The following is a 24,273-nucleotide window of genomic DNA, read 5'->3' as shown; positions in this document are numbered from 1 at the left end:
AACATTTTCAAAGGATTTTCACTTGATCTCACCATGCCACTCGATCCTAGCAATATCGCAATGTTAGATCGCTCAAGTGGCACTAGATGAAATGAAATGCCCTACAAGTCATACCTTTGCCTTGTGTATTCCATTTCATCTTCCCAAATATTGATGCCACACAAGTACCAAACTCCATCAAGCCTTTTGATCATCATCATGAGTCAACACTTGGCTTGATCTTTCTTGAATGATATGATCCACTCCATATCATCACATGACCTCTTTGGTCCATCGATCTTGACCTTGCTCGCTCTTCACCGTTGCCTCGGTCCATCGGCGCCAAATCTTGCCCAAGCTTCACCGCCTCGCGGTCCCTCGCTTCAAAGCCTTGACTTGCCCTTCTCCATTGCAACCGGTCCATCAAGCCAAGCCTTGTCTTGATCTTCTCCACTTTGGTCACATAACTCTATGTCATGTCTCATATGCAATGAGCTCCTCGATCACACTATATGAGCATAGCATCAACCCTTAGCCATTTCTCCACCACGGCACATGTTGCACATACTAGTGTCTTTGTGTGGACTAATCTCCTGTGTATCTCAGTATAAACACTTATTAGTCCACCTAAGTTGTCACTCAATTACCAAAACCAAACAAGGGCCTTTCAGCAGGGCGGGCCGGCCACGGGAAGCAGGCGCGGCGGACGGATGCGCTAGCGGTGGCGGCGATGCAGGGCCGGGGAGGGGGCGTGTGGTGGCTGGGTGGCTTGCGGAGCTTGAGGGCGACGCGGGGGGCCTCTTTATAGGCGAGCATCCCGGGCGGCCATTAATGGCGCTTGGCGTTGCGGAGCGGCGGCGCGGGCGGCGCGGGCGGCAAGGCCGGTACAGGATGACAAGACGGCTTAGGCAGGAGGTGCTGTGCTTGATGACGGGCGGCGCGACGAGGATTGCAGGCGCGTGGGGCGTGTGGGTGCTGTGCGAGCACAGGAGCGGCCGACGGCGAGGGCGGGGCACGCACGTGGTTCTGCTCGCTGGCAGACGCGGGAGCTCGGGCGTCGAGGCAGGCAAGCGGCACGGCGGTGCAGTGGATGGGGTGCGGTGGTGGAGCCCTGGTGGGAGAGGGGCGCCGTTGTCGAGCTCAAGTGCGCGGCGTGCTGCGCGTGGGGACGGCCGGGAGCAGAGCGCGCACGTGGAGCAGGAAGAAGGAAGGAGAAAGGAGAAGGAGAGAGAAAAAGAAAAGAAGAAAAAGGGAAAGAAAAAACAAAAGGAAAAGAAGAGAGGGAGGAAAAAGAGGAAAAGGAGGGGGCGCCGGCGGGATTCGCGGCGGCGGTCGCGAGCCGGTCGTGGCATCGACGAGAAGCGACGTGCACGAGAAACGAGGGAAACAGGAAAAAAAAAAGACGGTGGCTGATGCGGGTGTCGGGACGGCGAATCGCCGGGAAAGGTTTCGGGAGACAAGGGGTTTAGAAAAGATTTGAGCTCAACGATGCAAAATAAATTTTAAAAAATTATTATTAGCACGTGATTTAACTTGGTGAATTTTTGGGATGTTACACCCCATCTCAGATTCAAGCCAAATGTTGGCTCATATACTTCGACGGCTCGGTGATGAAAACCGGCGCAGGCGCGGGTCTGCTTTTTGTCTCGTCCCTCGGAGAACACATGCGCTACATGGTACGCTTGCACTTCCCGGCGTCGAATAACATGGTGGAATACGAGGCCCTCCTCAGCGGCTTCCGCATCACCATCGAGCTCGGCATCGAGCGCCTCGACGCCCGGTGAGACTCTCAGCTCATCGTCGACCAGGTGATGGAGGCCAGCTGCCACAACGAGAAGATGGAGGCGTACTACAACGCTGTACGTCGCCTCGAAGACAAGTTCGACGGGCTCGATCTCAACCACATCACGTGCAAGTACAACGAGGAAGCGGACGAATTGACCAAGATCGCGTCTGGGTGAACCACCGTTCCCACGAACATCTTCACCCGCGACCTCACCAAGCCATCCATCGATTTCAAAAACCCTGCGGAGGCCATCGGGGCGGCACCCGAACCCTCGGGTGCCGCGACCATCGAGCCATAGGCCGAAGATCCCTCGGCGGTGGAGCCCGCGGCCATGGACACTGAAGCCGATACCTCCTCGGTAGATGAGGCTGAAGCAATGGAGATTGACGAGGCCCCATCTCCGCGAGACTGGCGTACCTAGTACCTCGACTGGATGATCCGAGGAGTCCTACCCTCGGACCGAGCTCAGGCACGGCATATCGCCAGGCGGGTCAAGTCCCTTGTTCTGGTCGATGACGAACTGTACAAGCGCAGCCCCTCGGGCGTTCTGCAACGCTGCATCCCCATCCCCGAGGGCAAGGAGCTGATCTGGGACATCCATGCTGGAATCTACGGTCACCATGCCACGCCTCGCACCCTCATGGGCAACACATTTCGTCAGGGCTTCTACTGGCCCACCGCAGTCGCCGACGCCACCGACGTCGTGCGGACCTGCGAGGGCTGCCAGTTCTACGCCCGGAAGACACACCTCCCGGCTCACGCTCTGCAGACAATCCCCATCACATGGCCGTTCACAGTGTGGGGATTGGACCTCGTTGGGCCTTTGCAGAAAGCGCCCGGGGGCTTCACCCACTTACTGGTAGCAATCGACAAATTCTCGAAATGGATCGAGGCTCGACCCATCGGCAAAATCAAATCCGAGCAGGCTATGTTGTTCTTCACTGACATAGTCCTCAGGTTCGGGGTTCCGAACTTGATCATCACCGACAATGGCACCCAGTTCACGGGCAAGAAGTTCTTGGCGTTCTGCGACAATTACCACATACGTGTGGATTGGTCAGCAGTGGCGCACCCACAGACGAACGGCCAAGTAGAGTGTGCCAATGGCATGATCCTACAAGGCCTCAAGCCAATAATCTTCAACAAGCTGAACAAGTTCGGCCGAAGGTGGCTCACGGAGCTACCCTCAGTTATCTGGAGCCTGAGGACGACCCCAAGCAGATTCACGGGCTTCACTCCATTCTTCCTTGTCTATGGTGCCGAGGCCATTCTCCCCACGGACTTGGAGTATGGATCGCCAAGGCTCAAGGCTTATCAGAAGCAGCAGAACCAGCAAGCTCGCGAGGATTCGCTAGACCAAGTAGACGAGGCTCGAGACGTGGCGCTCCTGCACTCAGCACTCTATCAGCAATCCCTGCGAAGATATCTGGCGCAGAGGGTTCGGCGCCGAGACCTCAACAAAGGAGATCTGGTGCTGAGGCTTCGACAGGACAACAGGGGGCACCACAAGCTCTCACCGCCATGGGAAGGCCCATACATCGTCGCTGAAGTGCTCAAGCCCGGCACGTACAAGCTAGCGAACAAAAATGGCGAAGTCTTCACCAACACTTGGAACATTCAGCAGCTACGTCGCTTCTATCCTTGAAATTACAAGCTATTTGTACATCATTTGTACTTATATTTAAAGTTTCCCGAAGCAATAAAGAGTATGCTTTACTTATTTATTTTTTTGGGAACCTTCCGAACCCTCGGGAGCTCGGATGCGCACGAACACGGAGGTAAGCTCGGCTTTACCCTCGGCAAAGCCAAGCCTTTCTTGGGTGCTACTACGAGGGGAACCGGGAATCCCCGAACGTTTTTTTCGAAAAATATCCGTATCCAAACTTCTTGTACACTTAGAAAGGTATACGCAAGGCATAAACGACTATGGAACGGGATCGGCCGAGCCGGGACCGCCTACACCTCCGGGATACGGCATTCCCACTCACCTCCCTACGCCTAAGTTGCTTATGAACGTAAACTTCCTCGCAGAAGCCTATCTAAGACGCATACGAGAGCACGGAAATAAAGTAAAGAAAATAAGGGCACGAATGCACAAGGCCCCAAGCGGCCACACTGTCAATATACGTTAACTAGTTTACTCACATAGCTAAGACAAAGTACTGACTTATTTACACGGGCTCCATGGCCCAAGGCTTTCACAAGTTGCCTCCTCCCTGTGGACCTTCAGCGGCATTGTCTTCGACATCAGGGAGGAGGTCGTCCCCAATCTTCCTGGACAAGACGACGACGTAACCCTCGATGGCAGCGTCGGCCTCTTCCATAGCATCCCTTGTGGCATCCCCCTCGACGCCAGGTGCAATGACGTACCCCGACGACACCCGCTCGAGGTCCATGACGTAGTGCGTCGAGGCCACGCCGAGGGTTCTTTGAACGCTGAGGCGGAAGGCGCTCCAGATACGCTCGGCCACCCTACCGCCCAGCGATCGCGAGCGACTGGCCACCGAGCTACCGGATGAGGCTCCCTCCCCCTCGAGTTCCTGACACATGGCCACGGCGGTCTGCTCCAGGTCTGCGAGATGGAGTTGGGGGCGAAGTTGTGCAGCTCCACCCCGTAGTGGTCGCAGAGCGCGCGGACGAACCTGCCGGCGGGGACGCCGAATCCTCGCTCGTGAAGCCGCACGAGGCTCACGGTGAAGCCGCTCGGGGGCTTCGGCTCCCTCTCCTCCGGCCTCGGGGCGATCCACACCGGCCGCGACGGCTCGGTGTTCGGCGGCAAGAGTCCTTCGTCGACGAGCGCCTCCAGGGCTGCCGTGGTGGCGGTGGACTTGACCCATGGTGCCGGCTCCTCGTACCGCACCATCACTTCAATCGATGGGAACGCGGGGGGTGAGCTCGAACGAAGGCAAAGGTGTGCTCGCTCATCCTCTTCTTCTTCCTCTCGCTTCTTGGCTTGGACGCAGGGGAGGCGAGGAAAGTACGGGAGGCAAGAGCAAATCGCCAGGTGAATCTCTCTCTCTCTCTCTTTTATTACTGCGCCGGGCGGATTCATCGCGGCGACCCCAGATTTGCTGCATTAAATGCGATAGGCTTCACAGCCACCGACAGCTGGGCCCCACGACCGAAAAAAACCCCGTGCGCACGTGCAATAATCACGGTGTGGTAACTGATGCGGGCGGTGGCACTGTAGCGCCTCCCATCGGCCAGCCGCCGCCCACGCCTCTCCGCCTACCCGAGACAGCCACCTAAAAAGGCGCGCCCGCACCGCACGCACCGGGCCACGTCGCCCACGATCAGCGGGGAACCCGCGCATGACCCGCGGCTCCGCGCTGTTTGCAAACTGTGATGGAATATTCCCTCCGGGGGTTCCTTACCATCGAAGGAACTTTGTTCCGAGGCCTTACTGATCAGGGGTTCGAAGCCTGGCCCACCGAGGGTTCGACAGGTGCCCCAGATCACCAGAGTCGGGGATCGCATGGGCGTGCTGTACAAGCAACCCTCGAACACAGAGTTCGAGATGTCCAACACACTGTTCAAGGCCAGCCGAGGGTGCCTAGCAGGGGGATCCCGTCGAGGGAGAGCATCGAGCCCTCGGACCCTATCGAATTGGTCCGAGCCCCGTCTAGCGAACCTTTGTGAGCACTTTATGTGACGTGTCCACGGACCACGAGCCGACCCTTATCGAACGGGGCACGGACGTCCACTTGAACCGCCCGATAACAACTCACCGAAGCAACCATGGCTCGCGGCCCGGGTATGGGTAGCATGGCTTGCTTCACCCCTCCTCCCTGCGGAAGGGCGACGAGGGTCGTAACAAAAAGTCGAGGGTTCCCTGAACGCCCTCACACGGGCTAGGGCTCGGGGGCTCCTCGCACGCCGCGGCTCAGGCCGCACCCTCGAATGAATCGACTGCCGTTGATTGTGAAGTTCCACGTGTCCAACAAACCCCCCTCGCATGACCATGGAAGGGGCAATGGGTCACCACATCAGCACTGAAAAACGCCGAGGCCGGCTGAAAGGAACGCCGAGGCCGGCTGAAAGGGAGCTGAGCGGTCACCCCGCCCGATCAACCATGCAACACGACGTCTTTAGCCCTTGGACGATTGCTAGCACTCCTCCACGGCCTCGGGGGCTACACCCGCGGGTGCGCTGACGCGCCCCCACGGAGGAAACTTCACACATTCGAGGATCAAAACCCCCCAGCCTAGCACCCGAGCCTTCTCCTCGTTTCAGCTAGTGTTGGGTTCGGAGTCGGACCTGTCACCACCCATAGCCTCCAACTCCAAACAAGGCCGCAAGCACCCGACTCTTCTCCTCATTTCTATCTTGCTCCGCAAAGCAGCTCAAACCCTTCCGTCGGTGCGGCGGTGACACCCCCAGCGGCAACGCCATGGTGTTCGAGGCGACTATGATCTGCATAGACAACTCCGAGTGGCCCTGCCGCCGTTTCTCTGTCAGCGAACTCCGATTTTGAACTAATCTCCTCCAGCAATGCCCGCGGGTGCGCCAACACACCCCCGCGGGGAGAACTAAGACTCCACAGTCGGCATCCGAGTCACGGTTTCGAGGGATCAAGCCTCCGCAGGGCTGATGCTCATCCCTACAAAGGCTCGGGGGCTACTGTCGGGTACCATAATTAGGGGCACCCTAACCCAGGGACTAAATCACCCCTAAAAATGCAAAACACAATTGGGCAACCGGGCCCACGACGCCCACCATCTCGACACGCTCTACAGACACAACGAGTCAAGGCCCACGATTTTCCTCCGATCCGAAGGAAAAGAAGGATTACTCGACGGCCCCAACTCTCCTAACAACACCAAAAGTCCTCTCCAGGATCCAAAGAGGTCCAATTCACAACCTAACTCTACAGTACGGCCCGTCCGAACCCCCCTCGGACCCGCGGAGCAATCTCCGCCTCGCTTGAGGCCTCCCCACCGAGACCCTCGACAGCGCTCTGCGTCTCCGCCTCACTCGAGGGTAGCGGACTTACCCTCGGGAGAGCGAACTAACTCTGCCTCGCTCGAGGCTACCCCTCGGCCGACGGAGTTAACGATCCACCGGCTCACCTGCCCGTCTGACAGAGGCAATAAATGCCAACCACTCCACCGCAGAGTGGGGAGTCATGCGGCATCAGGCCACCACGCCGCACATCAGCTGTGATCGGAGTCCCGTCCGCCAACTCCGGTCACCGCTCCGCCATCCCCGGCCCTGTGGTGACACTGTGGGAACCTACGACGCCCTGTGCAGACGTGCCTGGCACTGCTCTCGCCACTGTGCTGCCTACTCCCCATACTCCCTTCGTACTTCCTCTAGTGCAGAACCCTCGATCGGCATGGGCGCGACCCTCGGACGCAGCCCGGGCCTTGACTAGAGCAAGACCTCTGCCTGGAGGACCCTCGGTGCTCTGCCACGCATGCCTAGAGGACGGTACCCTCCACAACAATCGCCACGACGCCCACAGGAGCTATCAGGATGCCGGCGCGATCTGCGCAAGGCCAGGACGTCGCCTAGGACAACTGCACGCCCGGCGCCTTACTCTCCAGTGCCTCACAGTGTACCTTCTACAGTAGACATCTACTGTGCACCCCCGATTCGGGGAGGACACGACGACTTCCGACCTCCCGTACATGTACACCGCCCATCCTTGTGTCTATAAAAGGAGGAGCCGGACTCCTTCTTGGACGACGCGATCTAACTTCCCATCCTCTCATACGACCAACTCCTTTAGCTTCACTCGCTCACACCCCTGATATTGGCACTTGCCTCAATCATCTAGCAGAGACCTGGGAGCTTCCCTCCCTCTCTCGCCTTGCTTGTACCCCCTACTACAGGCACCCTGGTGCAAGATAGTGCAGTGCAGTGCAGTGCAGTGCACACCCCTTTGCTGGACGTGCGGCCCCGCGGCCGGAACCAGGATAAATCCGTGCGTTTCTGTGTTACCTCTTGCATCAATCATCTAGGGTGAGGGATCACGCAGCATCTTCACTAGTTGGTGCCGGACCGCCGGGTCTTGACACCGACACTAGATTTGCCAAAATAACCTACAATTTGGAACGGAGGGAGTAGCCATTAATTAAAAGCAATAAAAGATAAGTTTAAAGATAGTTGAAAATCCGCTCTAGTCATATCTCTCAAAATTCGCTTTAATGATAGCTTTTAAATGACATGTAACCTTAGAGCTGAGAGCAAATATTATAAGAGGTTGTAAGTAGACTAAATGCTAAGATCGATGAGAGAGAAGAGGAGAAAGTGAAGAAGCGGACTGTAAGTTTATAGTCGGAAGAACCAAAAAAAGTTTGTGAGACGAACACATGGGCCATATATTAATAACAAAGGACTAACTACTATACGAGTGAACTAAGAGATAGATTACAAGGATTATTGCAGCCAACAGCTGACTGTATTATTAGTATTATTAATCTTGCTCTTAGAAGCCATAACCATATCTGGAGGTGTGCTGACCGCTTGCACCGCAGTTGGTGCTTGACAAATCTGGCCTCGGCCGATATGCACAGCACCAAATGGTCTTCAGACATTGCTGCATTTGGCGCGCCAGAACCAGCAACCACTGAACCCGCTACGCCTGCAAGAAAGAACCAGCCCCTGCTTGTGGCACCTCGTACTCCTACCAATTGTTCAGCACCTACCATAATCGGCTGCTGTAATTGCTTCGGCCTCACGTGAACCCTTTGCGAGGCGAGCTGACATGAGGGACCTCTCGAGGAAAGGCAGCACCAGCACATCGTGATCCCAACATCCAAGCGTTTTTTCCCCACTGGTGACTGGTCGCGTCAGATGCGACGCCAAGTGCCGGCACCTGATTAGAGATTACGCGGGGACGATGGCTCTCCCACGTTTGGGCACCGGGCGCGAGTGATTCTGTCGGTTGTGGTGGGCTCGGTCCCGGGCGCCCTCGGGTCCTCATCGCCGATCTTCCCTTTAAACCCCCCCTCTTCTTCGCTCGCTCGCTCTTCAGAAGTTTCAGAGCCTGGGTAGCGGGTGTACACGGCACAAGCACAGAAGGGCCGAGGCCACCAACCTAATCCTCAACTGCCCTCCAGACGCCAACTCCTCCCCACTCCCCTGCCACCCCGGCAACCCCCAACGCCAGGCCATCATCTCCTCTCCCGGCCTTGCCTTCGTCGTCGGTTTCGTCCCGGCCTCCCTCGCTGATCCCGCGGCTGAAGCTGGCGCTTCCTACTCCAGTGAAGAAAGGAGTCGCTGATCTTGGCCAGTTGTGATCCCTTCGTCGGGGGTTGCCCACTTGCCCTGCTGCGCTTGGACACCGTGCCTCGTCTGCGCCGCGCGGACGGATCGATCGGCCAGCCATGTTCGTCAAGAAGCTCGTCGAGAAGGCCTCCAAGAAGGTACGCTGACTGCGTCCCCTCCTCTGGCTCTCTCCCCTGCCGTGCTCTGCCGTCTCAGTTTCCACCTTGCCTTGTCGTACCTGCGTCTGTTCTTGGCTGATGCAGCGTGCTTCTTTGGTGTATGTCGATGACAACGCTGCACAACACGCACTCGAAATTTGGGGATCGGCGTGTCTTTCTTGCTGCTTAGGTGCTGTTCTTCTTTAAGCATTGTCTTGTTTTGCCTAGCCTCCGCACTGATTAAATTCCTCGAATTTTCAGTCACAAAAATTGCTTCTCTAGGGCGTCACTGTCCATTGTTCTTCTTTAAGCATTGTTTTCCCGTGGAAGCAAGAAAATAATGTTGCCTCGTAGACGCCGTGGCGTATGGTTCGTTCGACTCTGACAGAGACACGGTTCCATTCGAAACTATCTTCAGAAATTCAAACGTTTTCGAAATGTAGGACACCCCAGGAAATCTAGGCGCGGCACGCGCAGGCCATGTGACCTCATAAATGTCCGGCCACTAGAATATAGTTTTCCAACACATTGTTTATTCCCGGCAGAAAATTGTTCTTACCGGTGGTAAAAGTGAAAGTAAAAAAAAATACAGAGCGTTCAGCGCAAGCATGATCTTGGTTAAAGGCGATCGAGGCGGATAAGAATTTGCATTGACGAGGTCAGATGCTAGTAGCACATGGATTTAGTTAGTATAATAATCCGGAGCGATTATAAAAAACACTATTTGGTCGGTGCTTCGAGATCAACGGACGATAGATTCGCTTACCCCAATGCTGGTTCAACGTATCGCAGTCGCGGGCCGGCCGGCGTCTGCTTTTGCATCGAGTCGCATCTGTCCATTCGGCTGTCAGTCTAAGCATGTTTGTTTACCCATAACCCAGCTGTTCTTCCTGGCTCTGCTTCGCTGCAAGTATTTTGTCCGGAACATGAAGCCTGAAGGGACAGTAGCGTAGCATGATGGAGAAATGGAGATGGCGATTGCTGCAGAGGTCAAGGAATGATGCTCTGTTAAAGACAAAGTAGATGCCGTAATCAGCTTCAGAGTGGAGCAAGTTGCGTGTGAACTAGAGTAGTTAACGAGAAACGAGAGCAGGTCGGGCAGTGACAGTGACACGGCGAGCGGAGAGCCGGTGCCACTACACGTTGTTTGGCGTAGAAATTTTCAAAACTATCGTACGTGTACGGTTGTCCCCTGGCAGCTTGATTTTCAGAGCAAGCTAGATCCGGGACAGCGGACACATGGCAGTTTGGAATGGCACAGCATTTTGTTAGGACAAAAAAAAAAAGAATGGCACAAAATAAGGTGTGAGGTGTGCGAGACTGAGGTGACCGGCCATGTGCAATAGTACAAGGACGGTGATTAGCTGGACTAGGAGACCCGCAGTTGGTGCCACGTAGCCGTTGTTTCGTTCATCTTCTTTGCTAATCATTGCACTAAAAGTTCGCGCGACTCTTGCCCAATTTCTTGTGGGTACCATACGGCTGGTAGAAGAAAAGAGAATCATTTCGTTTAGACAGAAAATACGGTACTCCTCGCTGCCCAAGCAATGAAGAAAGAAAATAAACCAAGAAACAAAAATAATTCGAGAGCTCAGCTCCCGGCGAGGATCGAACTCGCGACCTTTCGCTTACGAAGCGAACGCACTACCTCTATGCTACGGAAGCAGTTGATGCTTGTTACTGACACGCTTCTAATCTATTCAGCAAAATTTCGGAAGCATCAGCAGCCTGCGCTCCGAGGACGTGAGTCCGCGGCTGGCCTTCCACTACGGCGTCCCCGCCGACGCCGCCCTTCTCGCCTACGATCCCGTCCTCCACGTCCTCGCCGTCGCCACCAGGTAACAGAACGGTCACCGCCTGGTCCCCTTCAACTTCCCCTTCTGCTTCCCAGTTCTTCCGAGTTCTGACAAGACCGACACACATTTGCTTTCAGGAATGGGCAGATCAAGCTGCTCGGCCGCGACAACACGCAGGCTCTGCTCCAGTCTCCCTCCCCACTCCCTTCCAGGTTCTTGCAGGTACCGCGCCGCCTTCCCGCCTCCAACCCCACTGCTTAATTTTGAGTGTCCAATGTCGCGTGGGAAGGACCTGGAAGCAATTCAGTCACTCACTCTTCGATGTTCCGTTTCAGTTCGCAGAGGGTCAAGGGGTTCTGCTCAATGTCAACACCCAGAACCAGATCGAGGTGAGTAGGTCTACACGCTAAGCATATTTGATGCTGTCGTTTTTTCCATGCCGTGGTAATCGGTAAGGCATCCTGTGTGCAGGTTTGGGACATTGACACGAAAAAACTGTGCTATGTGCACCCGTTTGAAAAGGGGATCACTGCCTTTTCTGTGCTACAGAAGAGCTTCTACATGTGAGTTACAGTGCTTGCCGAGTGTATAAAGTCTAATGTATTTAGTGCTATGATGGCAAAAAAAATTTGAGTTAAACTAATGGCAATTTTGCGCCTGCCAGATATGTAGGAGATAGTTCTGGAAATGTGTTTCTGTTGAAACTTGATCTGGCTCAGAGATGCCTAGCTGACATGCCGTACTGGATTCCTTTTGCTGAATGTTATGGTATGCTATTGCTGCACTGAAATATCTGCCTGCCATGTCCAAACTCAACTTTTACCAATCTATTCTGTGTTTCAATTTTTGTTTTTGCAATATGTGATTATATTAAAAAGAGAGCACTCTTCGGATGTTGGTTTAGTTTTCAGAATAATTCCTTCTATAAGAGAGTCCGTAAAACGAAGTGGTTGCTGAAATTTGAATCTTTTTTCCTGCTGAAGGTTCCGCTGCCAGTGTTGGTAATGATGTTGAAGTAATATTTGTATCACCACAGCCTATGGCGGAATCTAACAGGTTGATCTCTTCCTAAGACTCGGCCATAGATCGTAATTCAGGATTAGCAACTGCATCTTTCTGCTCCATCTAGTATCCATGTTTTATCTTACATACCAGACATAGAAAAGAAGTCTCATGAAGGTACACTCTTTCTCCTCAGGGTGCTTATTATCTTCAGAGATGGGGTTATGAGTTTGTGGGATATCAAAGCAAGTAAAGCGGTATCCATATCTGGTAAAACTATGCAGCAACAATCACACCAGGAGGCTAAAACTGTAGCATCCGCGTGCTGGGTTTGTGCCAAGGGAAGCAAAATTGCTATTGGATATGACAATGGTGATCTGTACATTTGGGCCATTCCTGAAGTTATTATAAATGCACAAAATTCCTCATCTCTGGGCAACCAGAATCTACCTATTCAGAGGCTTAACCTAGGATACAAGCTAGACAAGTTACCAATAGTCTCTTTGAAATGGATCTCTAGTGATGGAAAGGCTGGTCGTTTGTATATCAATGGGTTCAATGATCATGGGCACCTGTTTCAGGTGGAAATACTGACCTTCTTTTACCAAAACACATATTTATCTGTTTCTCAAATACTACTTTTTAGATGTGTCCACTGCCATAAATTTGAAGTGATTGTTTTCCTATATTACATCTGGATAGTTGGGAGTTTGGGACTTACATCATGGTTAAATGATGAATTTTTAGTTTCAGTACGTAATATCAGTAAAGGAGCCAGGAAGATACAAACTTAATTTATCATGTGGAGTTCCATTTTAAAATTACAATGTTCCTTGTTACTTGTAAGATTTTGTTTGTTCGTATGACAGGCTAATTTAGACTTGATAATCAACTGATTTTATGATTGGCTGGTCTGGAAATAGAAATACCACTTAAAGTAAATAGTAAGCTAGGCAGATCAAAAATATTTTTTACTTACCAGTGTCTAGAAACATTTGAAAGTTGCCTACTTCTGTACATTGTTGGAGCCAGTATTTTTTCTGTATATAAATAGTTTGATGGCTTACATGGATAATGTGTCATGATTGCTTCTGTTCACTAAGAACTGCATCTTTGTTCTGGTGTTAATGAATAGGTTCTGATTCTGAATGAAGAGAGTGAATCGCGAATTGTAAAGATGGTGTTGCCTCTCACTGAATCTTGCCAAGGAATGGAACTTATTACAGGGCTTAGTGACCCAAATAAGCACAGACAAAGTGCTCTTGTTCTCCTGTTGAAATCTGGTCAGATGTGTTTATATGATGATTCAGAAATTGAGCGATATCTCCTTCACTCTCAGTCTAGATCACCACCAACACTTCCAAACTATTCATCTGTGAAGCTTCCTTATGGTGATTCGGGAATCAGTGTTGCAAAGATGTATACAAGTAACCCTGCAGCATTAGCTTCTGTGGATGAGGCATGTATAGATTTGTAATTTTCTTGCAGAAACTTTGAACTCTTTGATCTGACAGTTTCATCTTCTAATGATGGGCAGGATTATTTTTTGTTAGCCTCCAAATATCCATGGCTGTTCTCGATGAAGGATAAAGGCCAAACTTTAACAAGTTTTACCAACATTCATAAGACCCGGAACCTTTACATAACTGGATATCTAGATGGAACCATAAGCTTCTGGGATGCATCATGTCCCCTTTTGCTGCAGATTTTTATAATAAAGCAGCAGGTTCCTTCTAATCCTCAATTATTTTGATGACTGTTTAATATTTATGCATTTGCATACGAATTAACATGCCGACTCCTTGATAACTATGCAGAATGAAGACAATACATCTAGTGGCAACCCTATCACATCATTACAGTTCGACATGCCCTCCAGCATTCTGATATCTGGAGATACGAGTGGAATGGTAAGTTATTCCACGTCAATAAAACATGGTTTCTAGCTTGCATATCTGATACTCTTGCAGTGCAATGAAGCTTCTTTCCTCTTATTTCTAGGTCCGTATTATTAATTTTAAAAAGGACTCCGCTGATAATATATTCTCCTTTTTAAACGGTACTGTTCTCATTCTGTCCCTAAACCCATTTTTTGGTGTTTCTATCTTGATATATACGTTTTGTCTTGCTCGTCTGAAAGTTTACACTACAAGTCTACAACAATACCTGTTCTATCACTGAAAAATGTTGACCTTTACCAGTAAGATGTGTACTTGCTCAATTTAAATTTATGGAACATGAAAATAATAAATAGCCAGCATAATTTTAGTATTTTCTAAAGGGCAGCTGTTCGGGTCTAAAATCGATGTGTTCTTTTTCTTCATAACATAATTTTTCGGCTTGTGATAGTAGTGTTCTAAACAACCATCATCAAATTTAATTATATGTTGCCAATATCTTGTGCCTTCTGTTAATGGTCAAGAGTAATATGACGAATATCCTTTCAAGCTTATTGATATTAGTATAGAAGAGATGTTTGGGGGTTTCCTGCAAAAGTGCAAATTTGTTCCTCAAAAGAAAAGGAATATGATATGATGTTGCTCAAAAATGGGTAAGTTTGGTTGGTCAGATGATATATAGTCTACAAGTGTCAAGTATTTAGAGAAGAAGGTATAAAGATGCTGTTAGTTATTTCTTGGTCTTATCATCTGAATGATGTATCTTTCTTCATGAAATCTTCAAATATATGATTATTCATGCTCTATCTTACGTGATCAAATAACTTGACAGCAAAGCAAGGAGATAACTACAATGTCAGAAGTATAAAGCTCAAAGGAGCTGTAACCACAACGTCTTGTATCTCGAAATCAAAGCATTTTGCTGCTGGAACAGAAAAGGGAATAGTAAGTAATCTGTTGTTTGTACAAAACATACTCCGTTGTTTTCTTTCTGTCTGTCAACCCCTAGGCACTGTTTAGTCAACAAGCTTAATAGCCCAATTGCCCATGCAATTGTGCAGCTAGGTTTGATAGAGCTGTCTTCATATATTTTTACCATTTGATTAATAAGATATTTTCTAAGATTTTCTTTATTCATATATTTTTACAATTTAAGAATTATGCCTCGAATACTATATTCTTTTTTTAAAAAAAAACAAGAGAAACTGTGGAGTCTCATGATGTCCATAAAAATTTAACATTCGTGGCTTACAATGGCTAATGCTATGATATCAGTTAGTGCTTGGTTATTTCATAGAGCTAACATTATGTTAAGCATATATGTACCTCAGATTTGTTAAGATCAATATTTGGGCCCAGCTGTCTTAGCCAACAAAGTGCTATAATGTCACCAAATCTGTCTTTCAGGTATCAGTTATCAACGTAGAAGATGCTACAATCTTATATCAAAAACAGTTTGAATGCCGGCTATCTGGTGGAATCGCCTCTTTGCAATTTGAAATCTATGGCCATAATGGATATGACAAAGACATTCTGATAATAGCAATGGAAGATTCATCTATTTTTATTCTTGAGGAAGAAACTGGGAAACTTTTGAACCCCAACCCAGTCCAGACAGACAAACCCTCTAAAGCCCTTCTTCTGCAGATGATGGGTGAGCTTTATGGCCTTGCATGTAATCGAATCTTTTTGCTATATACATTTATTGTATTATCATACCACTGTATCATTCTAAAGCCCTTAACAATTTGTGCATGACAGAGTTGTCTCCCAATGATGCATCAGTTTCAGATAACCACGATACAGTGTCGAAGGAATCATTGTTGTTGCTTTGCACTGAAAATGCAATCCGCTTATTTTCCTTGAGCCTTGCAATTCAGGTATTTCTATTTCTACTTATCTATCATTTTTTTCTATTTCTACTTTTACATGAGTTGATGATGTTCTTATGGCGTTATACTCCATTCAGGGAACAAAGAAGATAATTAATAAGAAGAAATTTAGCAGTAATTGTTGTTTCGCCTCTCTTATTCATAGCTCTTCTGATGAAATTGGACTTATTCTTGTCTTCTCTAATGGGAAAATTGAAATAAGGTAAGGCAACAGTTTAGTTGTAGACCTCAATGTCTCTGTGGATATTAAAATGACGTTAATGTACATATCTAGTTTCTTTTGTGAAACTCCAGATCTCTGCCAGATTTATCCTTATTGAAGGATGCCTCTTTACGAGGTTTTGTGTACTCAAGAAACTTGAATTCAACAAGTTCCATAGCTTGTTCATCTGATGGAGAAACCATCTTGGTATGTACTGCACCATGCTTTCCTCAAACTATTTCAGCTTTTGAAAGACATTGTCTACTAAATAAAATGTAGATTTCACTTGTAAAATAATGCATTGCCTTTCATTAAAAAAAATAACTAGATCAAATTTACAGATTAATGGAGAGGAAACCTACTTTTTCTCTACACTCTGCCAATCTGACATTTACAGGTATGTTATTGTTAGCAGTGCGTATGTGATTTTGATAGTTATTACCATGTAAAGAAGTTCATGTGCTGTCCTGAAAGTTCTGTCATTAGGGTGTTGCAATTTTATGCCTTGGCGGAGATCCATGTATTCATGATTAAGCTGCTGCCATAGTTGCCAATGCCTATCCTAATAATTCAAAATTCTTTTCAATTCTAGAGCTTAATACCTAGATGTAGCTCCTTTTGTTATTTTGAGTTTGGCTTATAGTATCTGACTGTTTATGGTTGTGCACAGGCACGTGGACAGCATTAGTACAGTATACAGAAAAGATACCTCACCCAGGGAAGAATCTTCTTTAATGGTGAAATCTCCTAAAGAAAAGAAAAAGGTATAATTGATCATAGAAAAACTGGAAGCCATCTACATATTTTTTTTTCTGACAATGGAAATATGGAACAGGGCCTTTTTGGAATGATCATGAAAGATAACAAAGGAGGCAAATCGAAAGAGAGTGATGCAAATGGCAGCGAGCAATGTATTGCAACGACTTCTGAAGAGCTGGCTTCAATATTTTCATCAGCTAACTTTGCTCCACCATCTGAGAGAAGGAACAGTTCACTAAAAGATGAGGAAAATGTCGAGCTGCACATAGGTATATGCTATCGATTTGCTTTTACTTGTTCAGCAGCCTAGATATACTTACGTTTATATGTTTACCCCTGAAGATGATATCGACATCGACGACATCCCACAGAAGCAGAGAGGATCACATTTCCCTGGTCTGAGCAAAGAGACAATCAGCAAGGGACTCCAAACCCTTAGAGGTCAGTAAAGCACAATTAGCAGATGTTTATAAGATCGTAGTGCACTGTGGCTTTGTAAAATTGGATTCTGATTCAGAAAGAATTTCTGTCATATCATTTATGTACGTGCAGGAAAGCTGAAGCCCAAGACTGAAGAAAAGACAAGTTCGGGAAGTAAAAAAACTGAAGATGAAGCACCAGCGAGTCAAGTTGACCAGATAAAGATGAAATACGGATATGCAAACGCAGCAAATGATGTGAGGCTTATAATTCATTTATGCAAAGTTTAGTTATAGAATAATGCAAAGTATAATTTAGTAGCCACATTTGATTACCGTTTGCCGATCCCTTTTCATGTTTATATGAACAGGATTCAACCAGTGTTCCAAAAATGATTGGGAACAAGCTGCAGGAGAACATGAAAAAGCTGGAGGTGAGATGCTTACATTTCTCGTTCGAGAAAATGCTTACATTTCTAATCTAACCATGCATCACACACTCTGGAAACTAGACTTCAGGTGCCCTAAGGATACTATTGCTATCGTTCGTGCTGAAATGTTCTGAACAGGATCTATTACAGTTCAGTCTTAACTCCTTGTTATTGCCAGTTCCATATTTCTTTCAACAAAAAGCCCCTCATACAAAAATCCTGCAGAAATTTAGCATACTCGCTAATGTTGCCTGATAAGACATGCAACAGGCAGACGGTTAACTATGGACCAATGTGCTTTCTGCAGGGCATTAACCTTCGGGCTGCAGATATGGCCACTGGCGCTCAGTCATTCTCCGCAATGGCAAAAGAGCTGCTCCGGACTACAAAGAACGAGAAGGGGTCCTCGTAACAATGTGGACCTATAACAATTTTCCCCTCATGTTGGAAAGTTCTTTAGAATACCTCTGTTGTCAAATTCGGTTCCATTACGTATAGCCATGTTGTTGTAAATAATGGATTTGAGGGTCACCGCAAGAACATTACATTATGAGTTGCTTTCTCTTAGTTTCATTCTTACACTTACAGAGGAATGTACACCAGCAGTCCCTAAATTTGTTCTGGTGCGTCATCTAGGTCCCTAAACTCTTAAAATGCATTTTCAGATCCCTGAAATCTTCTAAGGTGTTGCATATGTCCCTAATCTCTCAAAATGCATTTTTAAATCCACAAACTTGTCTGTGATGTCATGCAGATCTCTAAACTCTTAAGATGCTATTTTCAATTTAATATAAATATTGTTTGGCTACTTTAAGTTAATGAAAACTTCTTTTGCAACTCTAAATTTAATAAAGTTGCTATTTTAATTTTTATAGAGAATGAGATCAAATTATCTTAATAAATTTATACAAAGCACATGCAAATAAATAGTTAGTAGGAAATATTCAAGATTAGCATTGACACCTACATGTTAAACAAAAAAACTATAATATCCACCGTTGATATCAAATGATCAAGACTAACCCATGACGTATGATTAATAAGCAGCTAATTCAAAATTAAAATGATCTTAGTGGTAAGATTTCTAAATGAATTGGCTGAAAAATAATTTAATAAATGGTCCATTTTGAATACAATTAATTAATGGTAATTTTCAGGGATATTAAAGATTCACCTTGAGAATTTAGAGATTAAAATGACACATTGAGATAAGTTTAGAGACCTGAAGATGCATCTTTAAGAGTTTAGAGATCCGAATGACACCTCCGAACAAGTTTAGGAATTAAAAATGCAAGAGTTTAGGGATCCGAATGAAACCTCCGAACAAGTTTAGGGATTAAAAATGCATGTTGAGAGTTTAGGGGCCTAAATGCCACCTCGAGACAAGTTCAAGGATTGCCCATATATTTTACTCTACACTTAATGAGGATGATACCAACTTTTTTCATGGATGAGCAATCAAAATCTCTACATGTATTTCACACTTGGAAGACAATGACCAGATCCATGGTATATATAGCTTTCCCTTCTCAAATTGAACAGAAAAGGAACACTTTCTCACCACGGAGATATTTTATACACATAACCCAAATATAAAGCACATCAATGTCACGGCAAACCGCAATGCGTCCCTTGATACAATTAAAGAGAAACTTATCAGTTCAATGCTCCATACTACCGTTTCTTCACCACAAAACTATAATGCAATATAAGGCCAAACCCAACGATATTCCCCGCAAATACTACAACTGGACGCATCAAATGATTCAAAAATGTACAAGTTCAGTTTGAATCCTCCAGAATTTTTAAAGTACAACAATTATCATATTACAGGCTACAAGGATGTGAGCGCATCTAGGCAGCAATGCTCATTTCCTTCTACTCAATGTTATCCATAGTAAGCATGGAAATTTCTGTCTGATAACACATTCCTTTTAACATGCACATAGCACATTAGCTCCTCTCTCGACTACAAAAATTTTGTCCACCTTTTCAGGTAGCACAAAAATTACACAATGGTGTGCTCCTCCTTAAGGGACGGAAGCATGACTTATTGATGACTCACTTGTTCACTTTGAATCCTCATGCCACTCAAGATATAACCGCCAAATGCATTCATTTGCATGTGAGGGTGAGTCCGTGATGAAAGCACCTGTATTGGACACAAGACCAGAACTTTGTAAGTTCATATATCACTACTTACAAGGGACAGTGCTAGGGGCTCATAAAAACAGAAGTGGTAGGGCATCCTTCATGTCTGTTGCAAAAAATTCTCTAGTACTCAGAAGGAAAGATATTTCTGCTTGTTGCTCATGTACTGACCTGGTATTCACGTAGCCAGGGTTCCGAAAGCTGCAATCCAATAGCCCTTTTTGATACCTGCAAGGTGTGCATGCACTTTGCAAGAGGCTGCATGTAGATATAAAGGACAAGAAAATATAAGCAACAATGAAAGTCCCATTTTACAAAAGAGCAAAAAAAAAGGAATCATAAAATAAATTAACATGACTTTTTTCCCAGAACATGTGTTAATAATTTAAGGCATGAAAAAGGATGATCTATGGTGTTTTTCAAGTTTAATCGAAATTCTAGAGAGCACAAACTCTAGAATAAATGAAATAAACCAAAGAATATTTAGTTCACAATTGGCACGCTTCTATATAGATGTCTAGGAATATTTACCTCAAGATATTGATGATAGATAGCAAACGGAGCTGAATAAGACAATAACGGAAGCAGATCAGCAACAAAACTCTCTACCTCATGGCTCGGGGCAGCAACAATTAAACTGCATTAAGAAGAAACCATCATATCATAACATATACCACAATATCATCAGAACTTTCATCTATAACTAATATTACCTGCTAAAGCCATGTTCATTCCAATATTTCATCTTCTCTGGTGATGGTGCTTTTCCAGGTTTAGATTTGGAGGCAATTGAATCACCATCACCACCTTTGCATTCTATAGATTCACATAGCATCCAGCGATCAAAATTTAATTTCACCAGAAACTTTTTAGCTTCAATAACTGCTTACCAAATGAAGAGTTTTCATCTTGAACATCCAAAGAAGGGTTCGAGACCTCCATATCAGTTGTTTGTTCTGTTGATAACTGCGCCTTCTCATCTGCTGTGTCAACTGCCTGTGCTAGAGATGCCTGTGCATCCTCATCTTGTACTACAGCAGGTTCGACCACCTCCCCTTCAGCGTTACCATTGAGAACAGAAGGGGTATTCCCAGAACTTTGAATTGAGCATAGTTCACTAAGTGGCACCTGAACAATCCTGAATATACAGTTTATCACAACATTTTCAGACATGGTATAACTTGAACTAAACTTGGTTGCTGTCCACTTTTATAACTTTAACTGCTTCGTTCATATACCTATTAGCTTCAAATAATAAGATAATAATATTTCTTATATGGCAGTATTGATCAATAATCAACAAGTGAATGCTTATATTAAATTGGATGGTAAAACATTATCAAATCCAGTTTGACTGGCAAATGTGCTGTATATTGCAATATTGCATTGATCTCGAAATGACCTAACAAGGTCTCAAACTCAATGAGAAATAATTTTTGCTAGAAATTTCCTCATAGACTAAAGCCTAAAGGTCCGACTTTACAATTTTACAATGTACAATTGCATATTTAATTATTTAATGTGCTCTAACTCATGCTTGGACTTTGGATGGAAAATCTGCTACTGACTTGATTAAAAGCTCACTTTACCATAACACAGTTATCCAAGCATTCTCTAATTGAAAGCTACATAGTGCCAAGAGAAAATTACCTGCTGACCATATCACTGCTCAGATTGTACATTCTTATAATGTCTATGGAGCTGGGTGCTGTACCAAGATATGTGCTGCAAACATATCCTGTACCTGTTAATTTGATGAACAGCATACATTGTTAATAAAAACTTTACAACTTTACATAACGATTATAATGTGTATGCCAAGAAAAAAAACAAAACCAATTCTAACTTCACTCTAAAAAATGTTGATGAATGCCGGAAATTGGCACTTTGCAATGCATGTAACTTCTACATTTAGTAAAATATAGCTTCCACTTTGTGGCAAGCAGTGCAGCTTGCACACTTTAGAGACCACATACAGAGCATTTATTATTGGCTTATTGCTCAAACCAACAAGCATAAATCAAACAGCTGTATAGCAAATTCCGTCATAGGTTGGTGAGTTCATGTCCACGATAACTAGGTAAAGAATGTTCATTTTGCACAAAAAGATATCGAGTGCAACATTTAGCATCTGCATATAGTTGATATAGCTGGATTGTATTCAATTCAACCTATTAGGTTGAATCTTAGTTTAGTAGAAGAGAAACATAGTTTACCTCCTAAACGTTCAGCAACAGCTCCAACAATTAAGCCTCCAACCATATCAACCACAAGCACATCTGAATATGGACCAATGTTTGCCATAGACAATAAGAGCGATAGTGTGTCAACTCGCATAAACCTAGAAACCACAGCATAAAGCAACTGAGAGTTGTACACATTAAACAAGAAAAAAATATCTGAAATTGAATATGAGGACTGGACCACTTCAAGAAAAAAGATTACCCTATTCGAGCTGGACTTTTCTTTAAGTATGTCTCGCAAATGCTGCAGATGAAAAGGATCACAAAATTATGCTGCTGCACATATGATTCATAACAAATTTAAACTCGACAAAGATCTGGAAATCAAAATTTTAAAGAGATACACCTTACAAGATATGAGTTATAGTAGAACATTACGAAATATATGCAAAGTTGCTGACCTCACATGCCAAAGACAAGAAACTAGAACTAATTTCATTTGCATTATACATTGCCCACTTTGGTCTCTATGCACCCTATCTCCCAATTTGATATGTTCCATGGCATTTTTTTATTCAATGCAACTGAACTGGCTTTGATAATGGTAGTACAAAAAATATCATGTTCTCTTGTCGCTTGGAGAGAGCATTGAGAACATTTGTACCACAAAAGAATAAAGGTTAATATATCTGGTTGGGCGCATGAGACAGTATAGATAAAAGATTTGGCATATTTTTTAATGTACCTTCGGGTAGAGGGGCGTCGCAAAAGAACTTTAGGCGCATATTTCTTTTGTTTCTTTAACTTGTATTTCTCCTGCAATCATACTAAATCAATCAACAACAATCTTCAAACATCAGAGGAAATCAAAGAAAATAATGTTACCAAAATATTATACTAACTTGTGAGAATACAGTTTTCTTTCCAAATGTTGAACTATTCGCTATCAAAGCTTCCACAATCTCATCACCAGTTGCACCATCCCTATTTTGGAAAAAATAAATTTGCAAACAATTTTGGGTGTTAAATCCTAGAGAACAGAGAAAGAAGCATATATTATTAAATATAAGTCGATTATGATCAAGATCTCACCTCTTCATTGCCTCTATGTCATCGCTAGATAAATTCTGGGCTGTATTATTATCAACCAGGGACCTATTGTCCCTGGTTTCATCCCTCACTTGGCCGTCGGCACCATCTTGCATGCTATCATCTGGACAATGAGTCATTGTTACAAAAATCAAATAGTTAAAAACAATGATGTTTATGTTTATGGGGAAAAATTTTAAAACACAAAGTGATTTGTCTGTAGGAATAAATATCAAACTATCGCTCATTAGGCACAATGATAACACAGAGTAAGATTATGGCACTTGGGACCTAGCGAAGGTTCAATAGCTAACTTACATTGAATAGTGATGTGCTTCTATTATTTTCAGTACAATATTACAAATTTCAAATTGAGAAGCTCCTCAAGTTAAAATTATACCCTTTTTAGTACAAAAGATTAAAACTGCATTTAGCAGTTCAGGTTGAAAATCTCGCTAAATTCGATTAGATAAGTACTACTAGTTTGTTAATGAGTCTTGTCATAGGGATTTCCAGTCAGAATCCTTGAAACTTGAATTGTTTTGGCTGAAAGGTTTGAAACAGGTGACTTAGTAATTCACGTTGAGAGTCTCACTGATTCGAGTTGACAAGTGTAATCTACTAGTTCGTTAATTAGTGAACTGTGGCATGGTAGGGAGTAGGGACTTCGAATCAGAATCCTTACCACGGGATGGGGCATCTGCGGCGGCGCAGGGGACGAGCCCGTCAGCACCGACGCGGAAGAGGGAGCCGAAAGGGCGCCCCACGAGCGGCTGCAGCGAGCAGGTCTTGTTCCCGATCTTCACCGTCCTGCGCCCACACCACAAGAGTTGGTTTCGGGTTCGTGGAGAAGTTAGGGAGGATGGGGCGGGGAGGGTAGTACTGACGCTGCGGGGGTGAGGCGGAAGAAGGCAAGGCGGTCGCCGTCGTTGATGTCGAGGAGGACGCTGCAGCCCTCCCACGCCTCCCGGGGAATCGCCGCTGGCGGCGGTGGCGGCTCCATTGGTGTGGCGAGACGTGGGGGAGTTAGGAGAAAGCGAACCAGCGAGGCGACAAGCGAGGGTTTAAGGAGCGGGTTTGTTATTAAAAAAAATACAGTAGAGGTCCATCAACACGTAGAAGGATGTCACTTAGATTCATCAATTTTAAAATTATATTTCTGAACCCATAAACTTTTAATTTGTGTCACTTTGGTCCACGAGCTCTGAAAGTTCATTTCTACATCCATAAACTTATAAGTTGTGTAACTTAGATCCACACTCCTCCACCTAGCCTTCATGAAGTTTTGTCAAAATGGTGAAATTTGAGCCCCAATT

General features: G+C 45.8%; 2 protein-coding genes and 1 non-coding gene across 4 annotated transcripts; 1 reads left to right on the top strand and 2 right to left on the bottom strand.

The window, feature by feature from the left end:
• The first annotated feature begins 8,738 nt into the window (after positions 1 to 8,738).
• Positions 8,739 to 18,228, top strand: LOC120681546. Of its 2 annotated transcripts, none has more exons than XM_039963065.1 (24): positions 8,739 to 9,135; positions 10,840 to 10,973; positions 11,069 to 11,153; positions 11,267 to 11,320; positions 11,403 to 11,494; positions 11,596 to 11,699; positions 11,915 to 11,987; positions 12,130 to 12,514; positions 13,069 to 13,392; positions 13,471 to 13,659; positions 13,751 to 13,843; positions 13,935 to 13,992; positions 14,664 to 14,776; positions 15,239 to 15,485; positions 15,593 to 15,711; positions 15,801 to 15,925; positions 16,018 to 16,132; positions 16,267 to 16,322; positions 16,596 to 16,689; positions 16,761 to 16,953; positions 17,027 to 17,125; positions 17,237 to 17,361; positions 17,475 to 17,537; positions 17,842 to 18,228. In XM_039963065.1, exons 1-24 carry the CDS (start codon positions 9,097 to 9,099, stop codon positions 17,944 to 17,946), a joined length of 3,084 nt encoding a protein of 1,027 aa, XP_039818999.1. In that variant the 5' UTR covers positions 8,739 to 9,096; the 3' UTR covers positions 17,947 to 18,228. The 2 variants fall into 2 exon arrangements, with proteins under 2 accessions (XP_039818999.1, XP_039818998.1); XM_039963064.1 differs by having other exon boundaries at positions 8,741 to 9,135; positions 17,237 to 17,388.
• TRNAT-CGU lies at positions 10,729 to 10,800 on the bottom strand. The gene has a single exon. It is a non-coding gene; the product is annotated as a tRNA-Thr (tRNA).
• Positions 18,229 to 19,263: 1,035 nt separating the features above from the next.
• On the bottom strand, positions 19,264 to 24,013 carry LOC120681548 (tRNA (adenine(58)-N(1))-methyltransferase non-catalytic subunit TRM6-like). The gene is made up of 13 exons (XM_039963066.1): positions 23,845 to 24,013; positions 23,643 to 23,767; positions 22,961 to 23,081; positions 22,771 to 22,852; positions 22,614 to 22,684; positions 22,131 to 22,172; positions 21,902 to 22,026; positions 21,336 to 21,429; positions 20,576 to 20,823; positions 20,399 to 20,501; positions 20,217 to 20,322; positions 19,857 to 19,943; positions 19,264 to 19,686 (listed from the first exon to the last, which is right to left on the bottom strand). The coding sequence occupies exons 1-13, from the start codon at positions 23,958 to 23,960 to the stop codon at positions 19,585 to 19,587; spliced, it is 1,422 nt and encodes a 473-aa protein (XP_039819000.1). The 5' UTR covers positions 23,961 to 24,013; the 3' UTR covers positions 19,264 to 19,584.
• Between the last annotated feature and the right edge of the window lie 260 nt (positions 24,014 to 24,273).

Source organism: Panicum virgatum, chromosome 7N, assembly GCF_016808335.1.
Source record: "Panicum virgatum strain AP13 chromosome 7N, P.virgatum_v5, whole genome shotgun sequence".
In the NCBI taxonomy this organism is placed as follows: Eukaryota; Viridiplantae; Streptophyta; class Magnoliopsida; order Poales; family Poaceae; genus Panicum; species Panicum virgatum.
Note: the sequence above shows the minus strand (reverse complement) of the source record. Positions and strands in the feature narration are given on the sequence as shown.

Bases quoted from the DNA above. Each gene is read 5' to 3' on its own strand.
- LOC120681546 (XM_039963064.1), top strand. From the start codon at position 9,097: ATGTTCGTCAAGAAGCTCGTCGAGAAGGCCTCCAAGAAG. The intron at 11,495-11,595 runs GTGAGTTACAGT...TGCGCCTGCCAG, and splicing joins CTACAGAAGAGCTTCTACAT to ATATGTAGGAGATAGTTCTG. The intron at 11,988-12,129 runs GTTGATCTCTTC...CTTTCTCCTCAG, and splicing joins CCTATGGCGGAATCTAACAG to GGTGCTTATTATCTTCAGAG.
- LOC120681548 (XM_039963066.1), bottom strand. From the start codon at position 23,960: ATGGAGCCGCCACCGCCGCCAGCGGCGATTCCCCGGGAGGCGTGGGAG. The intron at 19,944-20,216 runs GTAAATATTCCT...ATCTACATGCAG, and splicing joins TCTATCATCAATATCTTGAG to CCTCTTGCAAAGTGCATGCA. The intron at 19,687-19,856 runs GTCAGTACATGA...TGTCCAATACAG, and splicing joins CCTGGCTACGTGAATACCAG to GTGCTTTCATCACGGACTCA.